Here is a 13,716-nt window from a genome sequence, read left to right on the forward strand (position 1 = left end):
GTGTTATTGGTTGTTTGTGCATTACACAACCTTTATGACCCAATACCGCCACCAACTGGTACGGAGTGTTAAGCTGCTCTGCTCTATTGGGAATCCATCTAGGCAGCTGTGTTTTATCCTATCTTTATATACAGTCTATGGTTTTATCCAGTCGTTTTGCAAAAACACTCCATAAAAACTTTTTTACGAACAGCACAACCATTCAGAATAGGTAAATTAGTTTAATTTACTCCATAGGGTTACTAAATGGAGAGCTATAGTAGCCATCTGGGCAAGGCCGGATTATCCAGTGGGCATTATAGGCACAGGCCCAGGGGCCCACCCCCACTTGGGGCCCATGTAGGACAAACACCAGTATTTTGGGCATGAAACAAAATGGACATAAAAGTCAAATAGTCACACCACAGTGTCTAGTGTATTGCTACTGGTACCATTAGTTGACAAATGTGAGAAATGTTGTTTCACAGTGTATCATTTCCACTTTTCACATTGTTGGGGTGGGGAAGGGGGCCAATGGAACATTCTGGGCCCAGAAGCCTGTGCATTTTTAATCCGGCCCTGCACCTGGGAGATGTAATAGTCGGCTCTTCTAAAGGAAATAAACCCCATATATTGAATATTTGAAAAAGCCAGTGATCTCATAGTTTGGCATATCCTTGGTTAAAGTGCATGGGTAACACAAACAACTTGCAAATAAACCTCATCAGCTCAGCACACCTCTTGCTGCACAGCCAACCGTGAAGCCTCAGCTGTTTCTGTGTCTAACTCCAAATTCAGGGCAGATTACTCAAACACATCTCTTATATGACTAAAGCGCAAGGAAAATTCATATAACCCAGAGGAAGCGCATGACACTGTACTTATACTGCAGTTTTCTGTTAATTTTCTTTGCAAGTGAGATGTTGTTTAAACATACTTTAATATTTACTTATTAACATCTAGTGCCTTCTCCCAAACTGTGTGAGACTGTAATGTAAACCTTTGAAATTACTGTTGCAAAATTAAATACTAAATATCAGAATAACCCAATATCAAAACAGAATATCTCTTCATAAACTGTAATCGGTGTATTTTACCTACAAGAACTGCGTAAATAAATTGCTGAATTCCGTCATTCCCATGTCATTCATCTCTGCAGAGGCCTGGGAATAAGACATTCATTAGGTTCAGGTGTGTTGGAAAAGTAATGCATCAAACTTGCAGGAGGTAGATGACTGGATTTGAGCATCCGGTATCTAGAGGAAGACTGGACAGATCTTATATGATCACACGTTTGTATTTAATTAAATTACGAAAAAACTCTTTATCCCGCCCCCAACTGGACCAAAACAATGAAGCTCGGCCTATGAGAGCGCACGATGTTCACCGGAAGTTGCGCTCCCTGCTTCCGATTATTGTGCAAGCATGAAAAAGCGTCGACATTGCTCAGTGTCAAGTTACACAATGTTTGAACAGCCGTGAGGTCGAAACAGGAAATTAAAACAGTAAAACAGAAAAATGTCCTGCGTAACGAGAGAAAAACAAGACAACTGAACCTCCAAATTTTATTTAAATAGTCATTGCCACTAGTTTTCATGGATAAACTCTACTTATGTTTTTTTTTCGAGCATATTATTCGATGTGTCTACATTTATGCCCAGCCAACCTTTGTTGAGTGTAGATTTTAGGATTGTTTTTTTCTGTTTGTGACAAATTCAACTTCAAGTACTTGATTAACTTTGATTAACGAGAAATAACTATATCCATGTTTCATCAAAGCATTTTAACCAATTACTTTAAAAATTACGTGATCATTTGTGCTTTTAAAAAAACGAATTGCTGTTTTTTTTTTTTTAAAGTCTTTTCTTCTGAAAGTCAATTCCAGAAAAGAGTACTGTTGCGTGAAAATTGACATTTGCTGACTGCTGCATCCTGTACGTAACAACCCATCACATTAACACATCAGAAAAGAAACTTCACTCGTGTCCAACTTTCCTTTAACACTGTGCATTTTATTAGATTTGATCCACTAGCTCTTAGCAGGTTTACCTGGACACATCGGCGTACGCTGGTGTTCTGGTTGCTGTCAACGTGTTCCTGTTGACGGAGGTCAGTCTTCAGCTGAAATCAGCCTACCGACCAGATGCTTTCCCCGGGAAGGACTGTCTCCTCCCGGCTGCTGAGGCCCGCCTCGTGGCTTCCCCCACGACTGGGCTCTGAGCGGACAGCTACCAGCTCTCCACAGAAAGGTAAACAGCAGCCCGGAGCTAATTACACAGTTTATTTCCTTTTGAGTGCTTAGCACACAGCTAATCCCAAAGTGACGCAGTTTAGTGTGGTGACAGTAAACTTCATTACTCCTATAAACTGATTAAAAATAATATTATTTTATGTATGTACGTATGTGTATGTATGTATAAAAACATAACTGGCTGATTTGCTCAAGCAAAATTTTAGCTTTAGTTCTTCACATTATATTGTGTTGTAAAATCAATGTCAATGTATGTCAATGTATGTATGTTTGTATGTAGGCTACCATTCAACAGTTTGGAGACGTTTTGGACACATTGGATTTAATGGAAAAGTGTGTCCAAACTTTTCACTGTAAATTTGGTTGTCTGGTTAATTTTGGTTTCGTTTTGCTATTTCTAATTTTACATAATGATGGTATACAGCTCTGGCTCAATTGCAAGAAAGAAATTGTTGATTTTTTTTTTTTGGCACTATACTAACTAAACGGAAAAAAAAAGTTAGCAATTTCTGCTAATGAAAGTGTTAGTTAAAAGTGAGGTGGATATAAAATCTGTTTTATTTGATTAAATGTATAAAAGAAATATACTTGAATCAGTGTTCATTTGTCTGTGTGATAGTTTGACCATACACAGCTGATAAATGGTTCAACAGCTATTGAGCTGCCTTCTGCACATTTCTGTTCCCGGGGCGTTGAGCCCTCAATCTTGGAGACCTGGATAAACTCTTTGATGAAAATGCCTGAATGATGTAATTTTTTTTTTTTAGTCTAATAGTGAGTTTTGCAGAATTTCGAATCAAATGAAATTAAATTAATTTCCTGTTTTGTTTTGTTTGTTTTTTTTCATGTTTTTTTTTTTTTTTTTTTTTTTTTGTAACTTGACTCCTTTTCTCTTCAGGCTTTACTTGGTTTTTATACTTTATTTATATTTAACAATAGCATGAATGACATACATTCCATGAGTTGCCGTACATTTTCAATAATTAGATGTATGAATGAACTTAAACATGGCTGAAATTCTATTTTCTTTTTCCTGCAGAGTTGATCAAGAAACGTGAATTGGAGAAAGATGAGCTCCGCCCCCTCTACATGGACTTCCAAGCTACCACACCGATGGTAGACATGATTGATATCTTTGCCTTGTTTTTGATTATGTTAAGTCTTGACTCTGCATTTGGTGTTAAGAGCTGTGTGTTGCAGACTTTAATGATTAGATAATGTGGTGATATTTGCCTCCTGTGAAGGTAGCAATTCTGTCATGCTGTCTACAAGGTACTTACTTCTGGTTAACATCATGTAAACAGCTAAATTTATTACCCTACAACTACTTTAATGTTTCTTTTTAATGTTTCTTTTTAATGTGGTCAACTTCTTTTTTGCATATGTATATTGCTCAGTGGCAACACATTTTGAATTGTGTAACTTAAAAGCAATGTTTTTGTGTCTTAGAAGCCTCTGTTAGAAGTTAATGTTGTATATAGACTTCGGTAATAGAAAGCATAATTGCTGATAGAGCCATTATAGTTTCAATCTGTGAAAAAAAAGATGTTTTGCACTGTGACTCACAGTGTGACTCACTTCACAAAAGACTTACCTGCACTTACCTTCACAACTTTTTGCTTGTATGTTTAGGACCCCAGAGTGTTGGATGCCATGCTGCCATACCAGGTGAATTACTATGGTAACCCTCATTCCAGGACACATGCCTATGGCTGGGAGAGTGAGACTGCCATGGAGACAGCCAGGAAGGTAAACAGGCACTCACTCTGAAATCTCTGCAACAGCAGCATATGGAAATTTCATGATTTTGTTGTGGCAACTTGCATTTCCAGAGATATGATAAAAATACTTCAACCTGGCAGCTTTGCCTTATAGGGTTAATATAAAAAGTTTCTTTTTTATTTTATTGACACTAGTTTCTGCATTTGCTTTCCATACTATTTATATGCAGAGGAGATATCGGTATAGCTGTCACACTCATCTGGATTTTGAAAGTAACAGCCTGATAAATAACTCAAGATCATCTGTTGTAATCTTATTTGCATTTTATTCCTTTTTTAGTTTTAAATTATCAGATTTGCAGTATTAGTGTCTTTTTCATCTTACAGCAAGTTAGTGAGCTCTGGACAGCTGAAAATATATAGTTTTCTGTTTGCTTCATCAGGCTACAAGGTTGAAATTCTAATAACAGGATGCAGACTGATTGGAATTTAAATGATTCCTATTAAGGTTTTATGTAATTAACGTGTCAGTTCAATTCAGTATGTGTAAAGAAGTGAGAAAAAAGCCAAAATTCCAATTTGAGCATTCTTGTCATGTTGCACATTCAGATGTTTCGCATGAATCCAACTCTAAGCCACATTGTATGCATGTGGTCCAGTCAGATTCAGTTGCTGAGAATAAACATAAAGTAACTAGATTTGTTTCTTCCAACGATTCTGAGTGAATGTAGTTGTTGATCCTGTGTTCTTTGTCTCTCTGAGCAGCAGGTGGCTGATCTGATTGGAGCAGATCCTAGAGAAATCATCTTCACCAGTGGAGCCACTGAGTCGAACAACATGGCTATCAAGGTCTCATTTAGCCACTTCCTCTCTTAAACATCATCATCACACAGCCATCTGGCCACCACTTCTCAGCATGTGTTGTTTTAGAACAGCAAAAGCTGTTACTTTTGACTTGTAGGGAAAAAAAAAAACATTGTTTCAGCAATCCAAAATACAAAATGAGAGCACAGTAACACCAGCATGGATTAAGCGCACCTTTTCTAAGTGATGGTTCCTATCCCACAGGGTGTTGCCAGGTTCTACCAGGCCAAGAAACGTCATGTGATCACCACCCAGACAGAACATAAGTGTGTTTTGGACTCTTGTCGAATTCTTGAGTCCGAAGGCTTTAAGGTCACCTACCTGCCTGTCCAGAAGAACGGGCTGCTGGATCTGGAGGTACACAAGAAGAACAGAAAAAATTTCATGTAATGTTTACGACATGAAGAAGTCAACTGTATAAACTCTGTTTCTGTAGCTGTTGGAGGCCTCCATCCGTCCCGACACCTCTCTGGTGTCAGTGATGACTGTGAACAATGAGATTGGAGTAAAGCAGCCCATTCAGGATATTGGTAACCATAACAACACAAGTTATTGTTATTTAAAGAAGCACTATATAACTAGCAGATTTTCTTTGTGAAGGACCTCTTAAAGACGGTTCAGCATCCATCTTGCATCCTACCAGTACTCTGATGTATCTCCAGCAAGTAAAAGTCAATCTGATCTGGACTCTTTTATCTCTTTTGTTCATTTGATTCATTGTTTTCCCTCTTCCTTCAGTAATGTCCTCGGTGTTTTATAATGAATCAGCCACAGTGCATGTTAAAAATTGACACTGTGATGATATCCACCGTGTGTCATAGTATGTAAAACGAAACTCATCTGTAACTTGATACTCCAGGCGGGAACACAAAGTTGTGAAGTGTGGTTTCTCAGCCATGCAACACTGCTAGGCAACGCAGCTCCAGGATTGCACCTAATAAATGTCACTGTGTCATCAATAAGTCAGAAACACATATTTTTAAGGTCAGTAAGTTACATAGTGCTACTTTAAATGCTGCCTCAAAGGGACTGAGCCATCTTTCACAGCTACAGTAATAATCACTCCATCTATGTTGAGCTTGATTTAAAAGTTCTGCTGGCGACTCATGTATGTTATCTCTTTATGTTCAAAGGCCAGCTTTGCCGGAGTAAAGGGGTCTTCCTCCACACTGATGCTGCTCAGGCTGTAGGAAAGGTTCCCATTAATGTCTCTGACTGGAAGGTGGATCTGATGTCCATTAGCGGCCACAAGATCTATGGGCCCAAAGGTTGGTGTTGGTAGCAGTAGTAAATTGTTACTGTGTCATTAACTGCTTGAAAAGCAGATAAAGGATTGTTTTTGTTTTTTAAGCCCATACTAGCTGGCTAAAGGGTGTTTTGATCTTTTTTTTTTCACCAGAATTTAGATTAGATTGCCAAGAAGTGTGTTTTTGTGTGTATGTGTACAGGTGTGGGGGCTTTGTATGTGCGCCGTAGGCCTCGGGTGCGTTTGGAGCCACTGCAGAATGGTGGCGGCCAGGAGAGGGGTCTCCGCTCTGGCACTGTCCCCACCCCGCTGGCTGTTGGGCTGGGAGCAGCCTGCAACATCGCCCAAAAGGAGATGGAGGTAAAATCAGCGTACTAAAATGTGGAAAGACTGAACAAATGCACCCATGTATCGTGGTACTTAATGTGCGGTTCTATGTGTAGTATGATCACCAGAGAGTGTCCATGCTGGCTAATCGTCTAGTCCAGAAGATCATGTCTGAGATTCCTGATGTCATCATGAATGGAGATCCAGAGCAACGCTACCCTGGTAAACAGACATCTGTTTGCAACAATTTCTTTGTCAGGTCGTTCAGGCTTTGCTGATTGTGTGTCACTTGGAACTGTGATTTAGATGCACTTATATACTTGTGCATGTGTGTTTTTATTTCTAGGCTGCATTAATCTTTCCTTTGCTTACGTGGAAGGAGAAAGTCTGTTGATGGCTCTGAAGGATGTTGCTCTATCATCTGGAAGGTCAGACACAAAACTGTTCTTGTTTAAGTGTGAATAAGTTTTTCTTTTTTCCTCTCATTTTTACACTTTTTAACAACAAAATGAACATTTAATGATGAATAAATAAAATCATGCGTTTCTGTGTGGGCTACAGTGCGTGTACATCAGCGTCTCTGGAACCATCATATGTCCTCAGAGCAATCGGAGCAGATGAAGACCTGGCTCACTCTTCCATCAGGTACAAAAATTTGACAAAATCGGTGTCATCAAAACAGGTTTTTGTTAAATTTATTTATCATTACCCCACCAAACAGAAGAAACTCACTGGAACAAAGATATTTCAGACTTGAGTAAATTTACTTGTAGATTAATATGCTGTGTTTCTGTCTTTTACAGGTTTGGCATTGGCAGGTTCACCACAGAAGAAGAAGTTGACTACACAGCAGAAAAATGCATCCATCAGGTCCGCAGACTCAGAGAGATGAGGTGAGTTCAACTGACTTTTAACTTTGGTCTGATGTTCGTGGTTTAGATTTTAATAAAGTAGGACAGATGTTGTATTGTGATTTGTGATTTTGTGTGACTATTTCAAAGCTGGTTTGAAGCATTTAAGGAGAAGATAGCTTCAGCCTTCTAGATGTTCTGCTGCATTTTGTGTTACGGGAAGGAAAGATGGTCAGAGTAGAAAAATGTGATGGTTCAAGGTAGCAAAATCCCAAATTGATTTAGTGTTTGTTTGGTTTTTGTGAGTGAATTTGTATGAACCACTTAAGAGTAGAAGACCACTCGTGAACCTCTCAGAATCATGTTGTTCAGCTAGGCAATCAAGTGAACTGCTGTTTTGACCAGGTCATTAGAAGAGGTCTTTTTTTAAGGTATTACTCTGTTTAAAAAGTTTGCTCCTCTGGTAGGCCCGGTTTGAATTAATTAATAATCAGGAATCCTTTCTGATGGAACTAACTGGCTACTAAGTACTTCTAAATTTGGACCACAATTTCCTGTGAGCGTGGGTTGGAAACTAGCATTTTACACAATAAGCTCATTTTAGAAGTCGTACATTACCAGTTAAGCGTTTGGACACACTTTCCCATTAAATTCAAAGGTAAAATGTGTCCAAACTTTTTACTTGTATTGTATATACTTAGGGACTATCACTCAGCAAAGTTTTTCGTAAACTTGTACAGTCAGTGAAGCAGAAACTTTTGGCTTCAATAAAGTTTTAGGCACTTTGTCTTTGTTTCAATAGTTTAGATCCAAATTGAGAAGCAAGACTACAAGCAGTAACATTAAAGAAGGTGGTATGCAGCAAAGGTTCATAACAGTCCACCTTGAAATGTTTGCTCACCACTTGGCAAAGAATGTGGCAGTTTTACTGTCTTTTTACTCCCTGGCCACTGCTGTACAGACCAGTTGCTAATTGTGATTTTTTTTTTTCCTATTTTTCTTCCATCAGCCCCCTGTGGGAGATGGTTCAGGAAGGTATTGACCTGAAGAGCATCAAGTGGACTCAGCACTAGACTCCTCCCACCTCCTGTCTACTTCCTAGTGGCCGAATAAGATTATGGTTCCCCAAAAAGTTCTGGGAACAGCATAGCTTTTTCTTCCTATACACAAACACGCACAAACTTCCTGTCCGACTTGAAGTCTGTTTGTAGCTGTAGCTGTTTGTTTTTGAAGAAGCGGCTCCAGTTGCTGTCTGGAAATGTTGCTCAGCGTTTTGCATTCATTCTCCACTGAAAACTTGTCAGAGGCTCTTAAACACGTTAGGCAGTCTTAAAATTGACATTTGCCCGAAAAACATAATAAAATGTTTGGCTGGGGTACTCGCTGTGATATCACCACCACCCAGTTTTGAGTTTGTCCAACAGAGACTGCCTGCAGAAAAAATGTAAACAGATTTTGGACCAAGTTCTCACAGTTTGACTAGTGCAACAAACCAGTCAGGATAAAACATGAAATTACAGTGAATACAAATGTTATATGTGCCATTTTTGAACAAAGTTTTCAGTTTAAATCATTTATATAAATAAAATTTTGTGGAGCAAAATTATTGACAAAAAAGACAAAAATAGACAAAAAAGAAAAAACAAACTCTTTGAAAGAGAACTTTGAAAGAGAAAAATCTTTGCCAAGCTGTTGGCACCCTTGTTCTTATGTGCTTTTTTTGTATCAACATCAGAATGCTGCAAATAAATATGCATCTCCTGTACAATCAATTATTCAAAGATTTTTAATAATCTCATTTTGTACAGGTCAACATTCAATAAATGCATCGAGTCTTTGCAGCACGGCTATCAGTCTGCCTCTGTTTAGGTAACCTGACCTTGCTGAGTCCAACTGAGTCTGATGGTTGGTGCAGTGGAGCTGGTGAAGAGTTTCTCAGTTAATTAATACAGCTCTGTATATGTGGGTTTTGTTTTTTTAATGAAACATTAACATCATCTTTAAAAGTGGAGTTACTGGTATGACAAGAAACTGAGAAACCATCAGGGAAGTTATATTACTAAGGCACCAATAAAAATTATTCCCATGGATAAAATGTTACAAGCATGTTCATACTGTGAGATCATGATACCGTTGATTGAAATCATGCATGCTAGTCTGGTGCATGTTTAAAAACAATGAAGAAAAAATGGTGTGACATAAGTTAAATGAGTGGTGGATGTTCTGATCTGTAAAATACACTGCCTGACCAAAAATAAAGTCACTCTAATATTTCATTAGACATCAACATATTTTCCATGACCATGGGATTTGCCTTTCTATGTTAAGCTCTTCACTTCAATTTGAATAGCTAGTTGCCAGCTGGAAGATAATCACCCATGCAGTAAGTATCCAATACAAGTCTTTTACAAATATGCGTAATTAAATTCAGGTGACTTTTTTTGGGTGGCCAGGTAGTGTATATATAGTTATTTGTCTTTGCATTTCATTTTATGCTGAGTATGTTCATCATCGGGCTGGTCTTGAGAATGATGGAGTTTATCCAGTCATATAATTGATCTTCAGTAGATGTTGATATGATGACATGCCATCGCTAAATATGACACCATGATACAAAGTGAAACTCAGAGATGTACTTTTCTAATGAACAAGTGAAATAAAACAGAATTTGGGGTGAAGTTGGAGCGAGCAGCTCAGGGTAGTAGGCATTATTTTACTCAGTCAACAAGATGTGATGACCTACCATAGAGTTCGAGTCTGATTTTTTCCTCTCTAGATATGGGGAGATATATTTCTCCCCATATCTAGAGCTCCCCCAGTTCTAATTTTCAAGACGTTTGGTAAATTTTTTCCAATATTGTACTAAAAATCTTGTCTTCAAATACTGAATACAAAGTAGTGAGATACAATGTATCAGAGAAAGAGACTTCATAATCTGGGAATATGTTTTTAAGTCTTGTACTGTGTTCTTGTATGTAGTCTGTGTCTACAGCTATTTGTGACTCTTGCTTCCTCTATCATCAAATTATTCTATACACACACTATTACCCAATAAAACTGCTGCTTTTTGATTATGCAATCAACATTTGTGTCCATTTTTATTTTATTTTATTGATGTGCAAATATTTGATCCTTGGATGTTAAGTGGAGCATTTTCTTTGTAGCTAGAGACAATATGATCTATAAAATATGCATTGACAGAAAATATGATTCCAACGAAAAGTTTTAGTAGCATTGTTTGGATGCATAATTGAACACTGTGGGCACCCCATGAAAATAAAAAATAATTAACACAAAAGTAAATAAAAAGACACCAATATGTTTTTGCTCATTTTACTTCCAGACTTGATTTATCCTCATTTAACCTTATTCAGCCAGTCGGGAGCAGCATCGCTCCAAGGTCGGGTTGGAAAAACGTCAGTAGCAGATTCTCGCGTCATGACCTCAGGTCTCGCGGTATTTGCGCCGACATTTCGTGCTGTGCTCCCTGCGAAGAGAAGAGTGAAGAGTGAAGAAAAGACCAATTTATGAGTTAAACTTCGGTGTATTTATTGGCAATTTTCTCGGTAAGAATCCACAAGCGACAGGACGCTTAGTTGTGTTATTACTGTTGGAGCTGAGCGCGAAAGGAGCTGCTGAAAGCACGCATCCTGCACGCTGTTTCGCTCCAAGACACACATACAAAGCAGCTAGGTTGCTAACAAGGGTGTTAGCCTGTGCTGATGCTAATCCTGACTAGTTACACCTAGTAAATCTTATGGGAACTAACTATTTGGTTAAGTCCTAGGTTCTCGTGTATAATTTTTGCGCAGTATACTTGCTGATTGTGTAAACAAATTTAGCTTTCAAAAAGGAAAAAGTATCGACTCGCTACTCATTACGTCAGCTGATGATGATTAAAATTATTACAATTTTCACTGCATTTGAATCAATAATCATATAGATTAGTCATTTTGTAGGAACTGGTAAGGAGAGCTTGATTTCTGAACAGATTAAGTATTACAGACCGCACTGCCATCACTGCACATAGGAAACCGTGAACACAAGCCACGCCCCTTGGTCAAGGCATCAGACACCACAACGGCACGAGCTGTTGATGAGAGCAGGTAGAAAGTTGTACAAGCTGGAGTAAGTCTGTTCAATCATGACAAAAAATGTGCTTGTGCCAGTTTATCTCTGTGGTGTAAAAACAAAACAAAGAAGCTGATACCTGTTTCAATCTCATAGTTTTTGTTTCAATGCACTGTAACATAATTTAATAATTTTCCATGTTAGTATTGTATGCCATCAAAAGATGGTGATATTGATTTGTCTAAAATCCTCATGTCTCCAAAGTTGTGGTCTGAATATTGGGCGGCAGGGCCTGCACGTTTTATAGGGCTCTTGGTCTGATCTGTGAACAAGCTTTTATTCTTTGAACTGGGTCCTGGATTTACAGAGAATAACCAGTGGATTACATTGCATTCATTATGAGAGGTCAGTGGAGCTCTCGAAGCGGAAGCGGAATTTTAGACAGTTCCTTTGATGTTTAATAGGGTGAAAACAAAAAAAGGAATGTGCCCTGGACTTCTTTATTTCTGTCAATACACTCCTTGGTTTGGGCTCTGCAGGCTGGCAAGTGAAGAGTTCCTCATCAATGTTATGGATTTAATTCAGTTTTGTCTCTGAGTTATTAAAGGATGTTCCACTATTTCTGATCAACTGTGCACTTTATTTTCTGTCTTCTTGACTGGGGTTTGAGATTGAGACTTGTCCCTGGAAAGCTAAGTATTCCTGTTTCTGAGTAAGCTTCATTGTTTTCCCTCTTTGATTCTGAATTTGCTGCATTAAACATTTCTTTCTGGTTGCTTTCTGTCTTCTTTCAGCTCCATTGTGTTTTCCTGTTCCTTGAGTGGAAAATGCAGCTTTTGTTGAACCTGCTCCTCTGCCTCTGGATACTAGTAAATGTAATTAGCTGTGAGTGCTTTACCTGGACTTTGCTGTTACTTTTGTTTTTTTAACTCTGTGGAAGTTTGCAATCAATAAGTGATTAATTGAGTTGATGTTTCCATTGAAGATTAATTAAAACTGTTTTGAATTGTTACATTGTGGTCAGCTGGAGTTGGGCATTTCCTTCATTGATGGTGATATTTTTATTATCAGGAATAAAGTTGTGGTTGCAATGTGTAATGTGCTGCAAGCTGGATTGTAATATTAAGACCTGAAGCATTCAATATTTTGAGTGTTTTATTGAAATTCAGAGACGGGAGTGTTGGAGTTTACTGACATATTCATCTCAGGTGGTTATATGGACTGTTGTGCGTACAGCAAAAATCATCTCAACTTCTGTTACTCAGCTGGAAAGATTTTTTTTTTTTAATCAGTTTTGGCTAAAATCTTGCTTTGCACCTTGGATGTTTTTTACTTTCTTCCATGATGAGCTGCTATCTTTGGCAATGTGCTGGTTATCAGTTGCTCAAGTTGCTGTGGTTTATATAATCCTAATGTTGCTCTGGTTGATTGATATCTTGCTAATGCTTTTCTGGATCTATGTATCTGACTGCTTTTTCAAAGAGGTTGATCACGATTCTCCGGCTGCTCTTATCGATGCGTTTATGCTGTTATATTATTAATGTTTCCTTTTTGATGCATTGCATATTTTGACTGACATGCTGTGCTTTGGTGTTTTCAAAGGAGGTGCTTAAGTTCTGTCTGATGACTTTGTGATATATGAGCATCCAGTTCTGTGTGGTTTGCTGACCACCGCCTGATAAATCCTATGTTGTTGATTGGTGTTTGCTGAGTCTTTTATACTGGTTGCCACAGTAGCTGGTTGTTGAGTTGAAACCAAATCTCTGTAGCTCAGCCTGGCTTTCACATTTCTTGTTTTGAAGAGAATTTGAGTTGAATGTGAAGTATGTTATGCGTATAGTCTTGAGTATTGGCTTTGGGCAAGTATGTGTCTTTGGTTGTCTGGTACAAGAAGAAAGCTCAAAAATCCATCCTTTTAGATTCTTGTGTTTGGTTTTTGTGTTGTTTTTATGTTTAATGTTCATGTTGCGGAGCTAAAATCATCTGTAGCTTATTAATCACTTTTTAAGTGTGATTGAAAACTAGACACTGAAACAGCACTACGCCTGTCACTGGAAGTTAATGTAACACATCATGTCACTTTATTTGAAAATGTTTTGAACAGGAATGTTTGTTTCTCTGACCTTTTCACCAGGTTTCAGTGTCCAGCAGAAATCTTCTGTTACTCAGTGAAACTAGACACACTGCTTAGTTGCATTGGTGAGTTGCAAGTTGCATGAGATTTATGAAGGTTTACTGTTGCACAAAATATACCACATTGCTGAATACAAAGATTTTCTGTTGACTGCATGGTAGAAAACGATAAAGCTTTCTTTGATGAAATTATTTTAAATCACTTTTGAGTTATTGAGAGGGCTCAGTAACATGGCCCCCAAATATGACAAATCCACTTCAGGTTAGGGCTGT

General features: G+C 38.2%; 2 protein-coding genes across 5 annotated transcripts in view; both read left to right on the plus strand.

Moving 5' to 3' along the window:
- Nucleotides 1-1,923: 1,923 nt before the first annotated feature.
- nfs1 (NFS1 cysteine desulfurase) lies at nucleotides 1,924-10,294 on the plus strand. The gene is made up of 13 exons (XM_079242911.1): nucleotides 1,924-2,228; nucleotides 3,270-3,346; nucleotides 3,863-3,979; nucleotides 4,717-4,800; nucleotides 5,020-5,172; nucleotides 5,252-5,345; nucleotides 5,949-6,083; nucleotides 6,264-6,421; nucleotides 6,505-6,610; nucleotides 6,735-6,816; nucleotides 6,950-7,033; nucleotides 7,192-7,281; nucleotides 8,249-10,294. Exons 1-13 carry the CDS (start codon nucleotides 2,123-2,125, stop codon nucleotides 8,310-8,312), a joined length of 1,350 nt encoding a protein of 449 aa, XP_079099037.1. The 5' UTR covers nucleotides 1,924-2,122; the 3' UTR covers nucleotides 8,313-10,294.
- Nucleotides 10,295-10,697: 403 nt separating this feature from the next.
- cpne1 (copine I) overlaps nucleotides 10,698-13,716 on the plus strand; it is a 29,489-nt gene continuing 26,470 nt past the window's right edge. For 2 of the 4 annotated variants that reach the window (XM_079242241.1, XM_079242237.1), the window contains exons 1-2: nucleotides 10,711-10,805; nucleotides 13,445-13,509. The gene's annotated coding sequence lies outside the window, so the exon portion shown is untranslated. Of the gene's footprint in view, nucleotides 10,806-13,444; nucleotides 13,510-13,716 lie in introns of all 4 variants that reach the window. The other 2 variants (XM_079242240.1, XM_079242238.1) reach the window with 2 other exon arrangements.

The sequence above is a fragment of the Telmatherina bonti genome, assembly GCF_933228915.1.
Source record: "Telmatherina bonti genome assembly, chromosome: 6".
In the NCBI taxonomy this organism is placed as follows: Eukaryota; Metazoa; Chordata; class Actinopteri; order Atheriniformes; family Telmatherinidae; genus Telmatherina; species Telmatherina bonti.

Excerpts from the sequence above, each read along its gene's own strand:
- nfs1 (XM_079242911.1), top strand. The coding sequence starts at position 2,123 with ATGCTTTCCCCGGGAAGGACTGTCTCCTCCCGGCTGCTGAGGCCCGCC. Across the intron at positions 3,980-4,716 it reads CCATGGAGACAGCCAGGAAG|CAGGTGGCTGATCTGATTGG; the intron begins GTAAACAGGCAC and ends CTCTCTGAGCAG. Across the intron at positions 6,817-6,949 it reads GTTGCTCTATCATCTGGAAG|TGCGTGTACATCAGCGTCTC; the intron begins GTCAGACACAAA and ends TGTGGGCTACAG.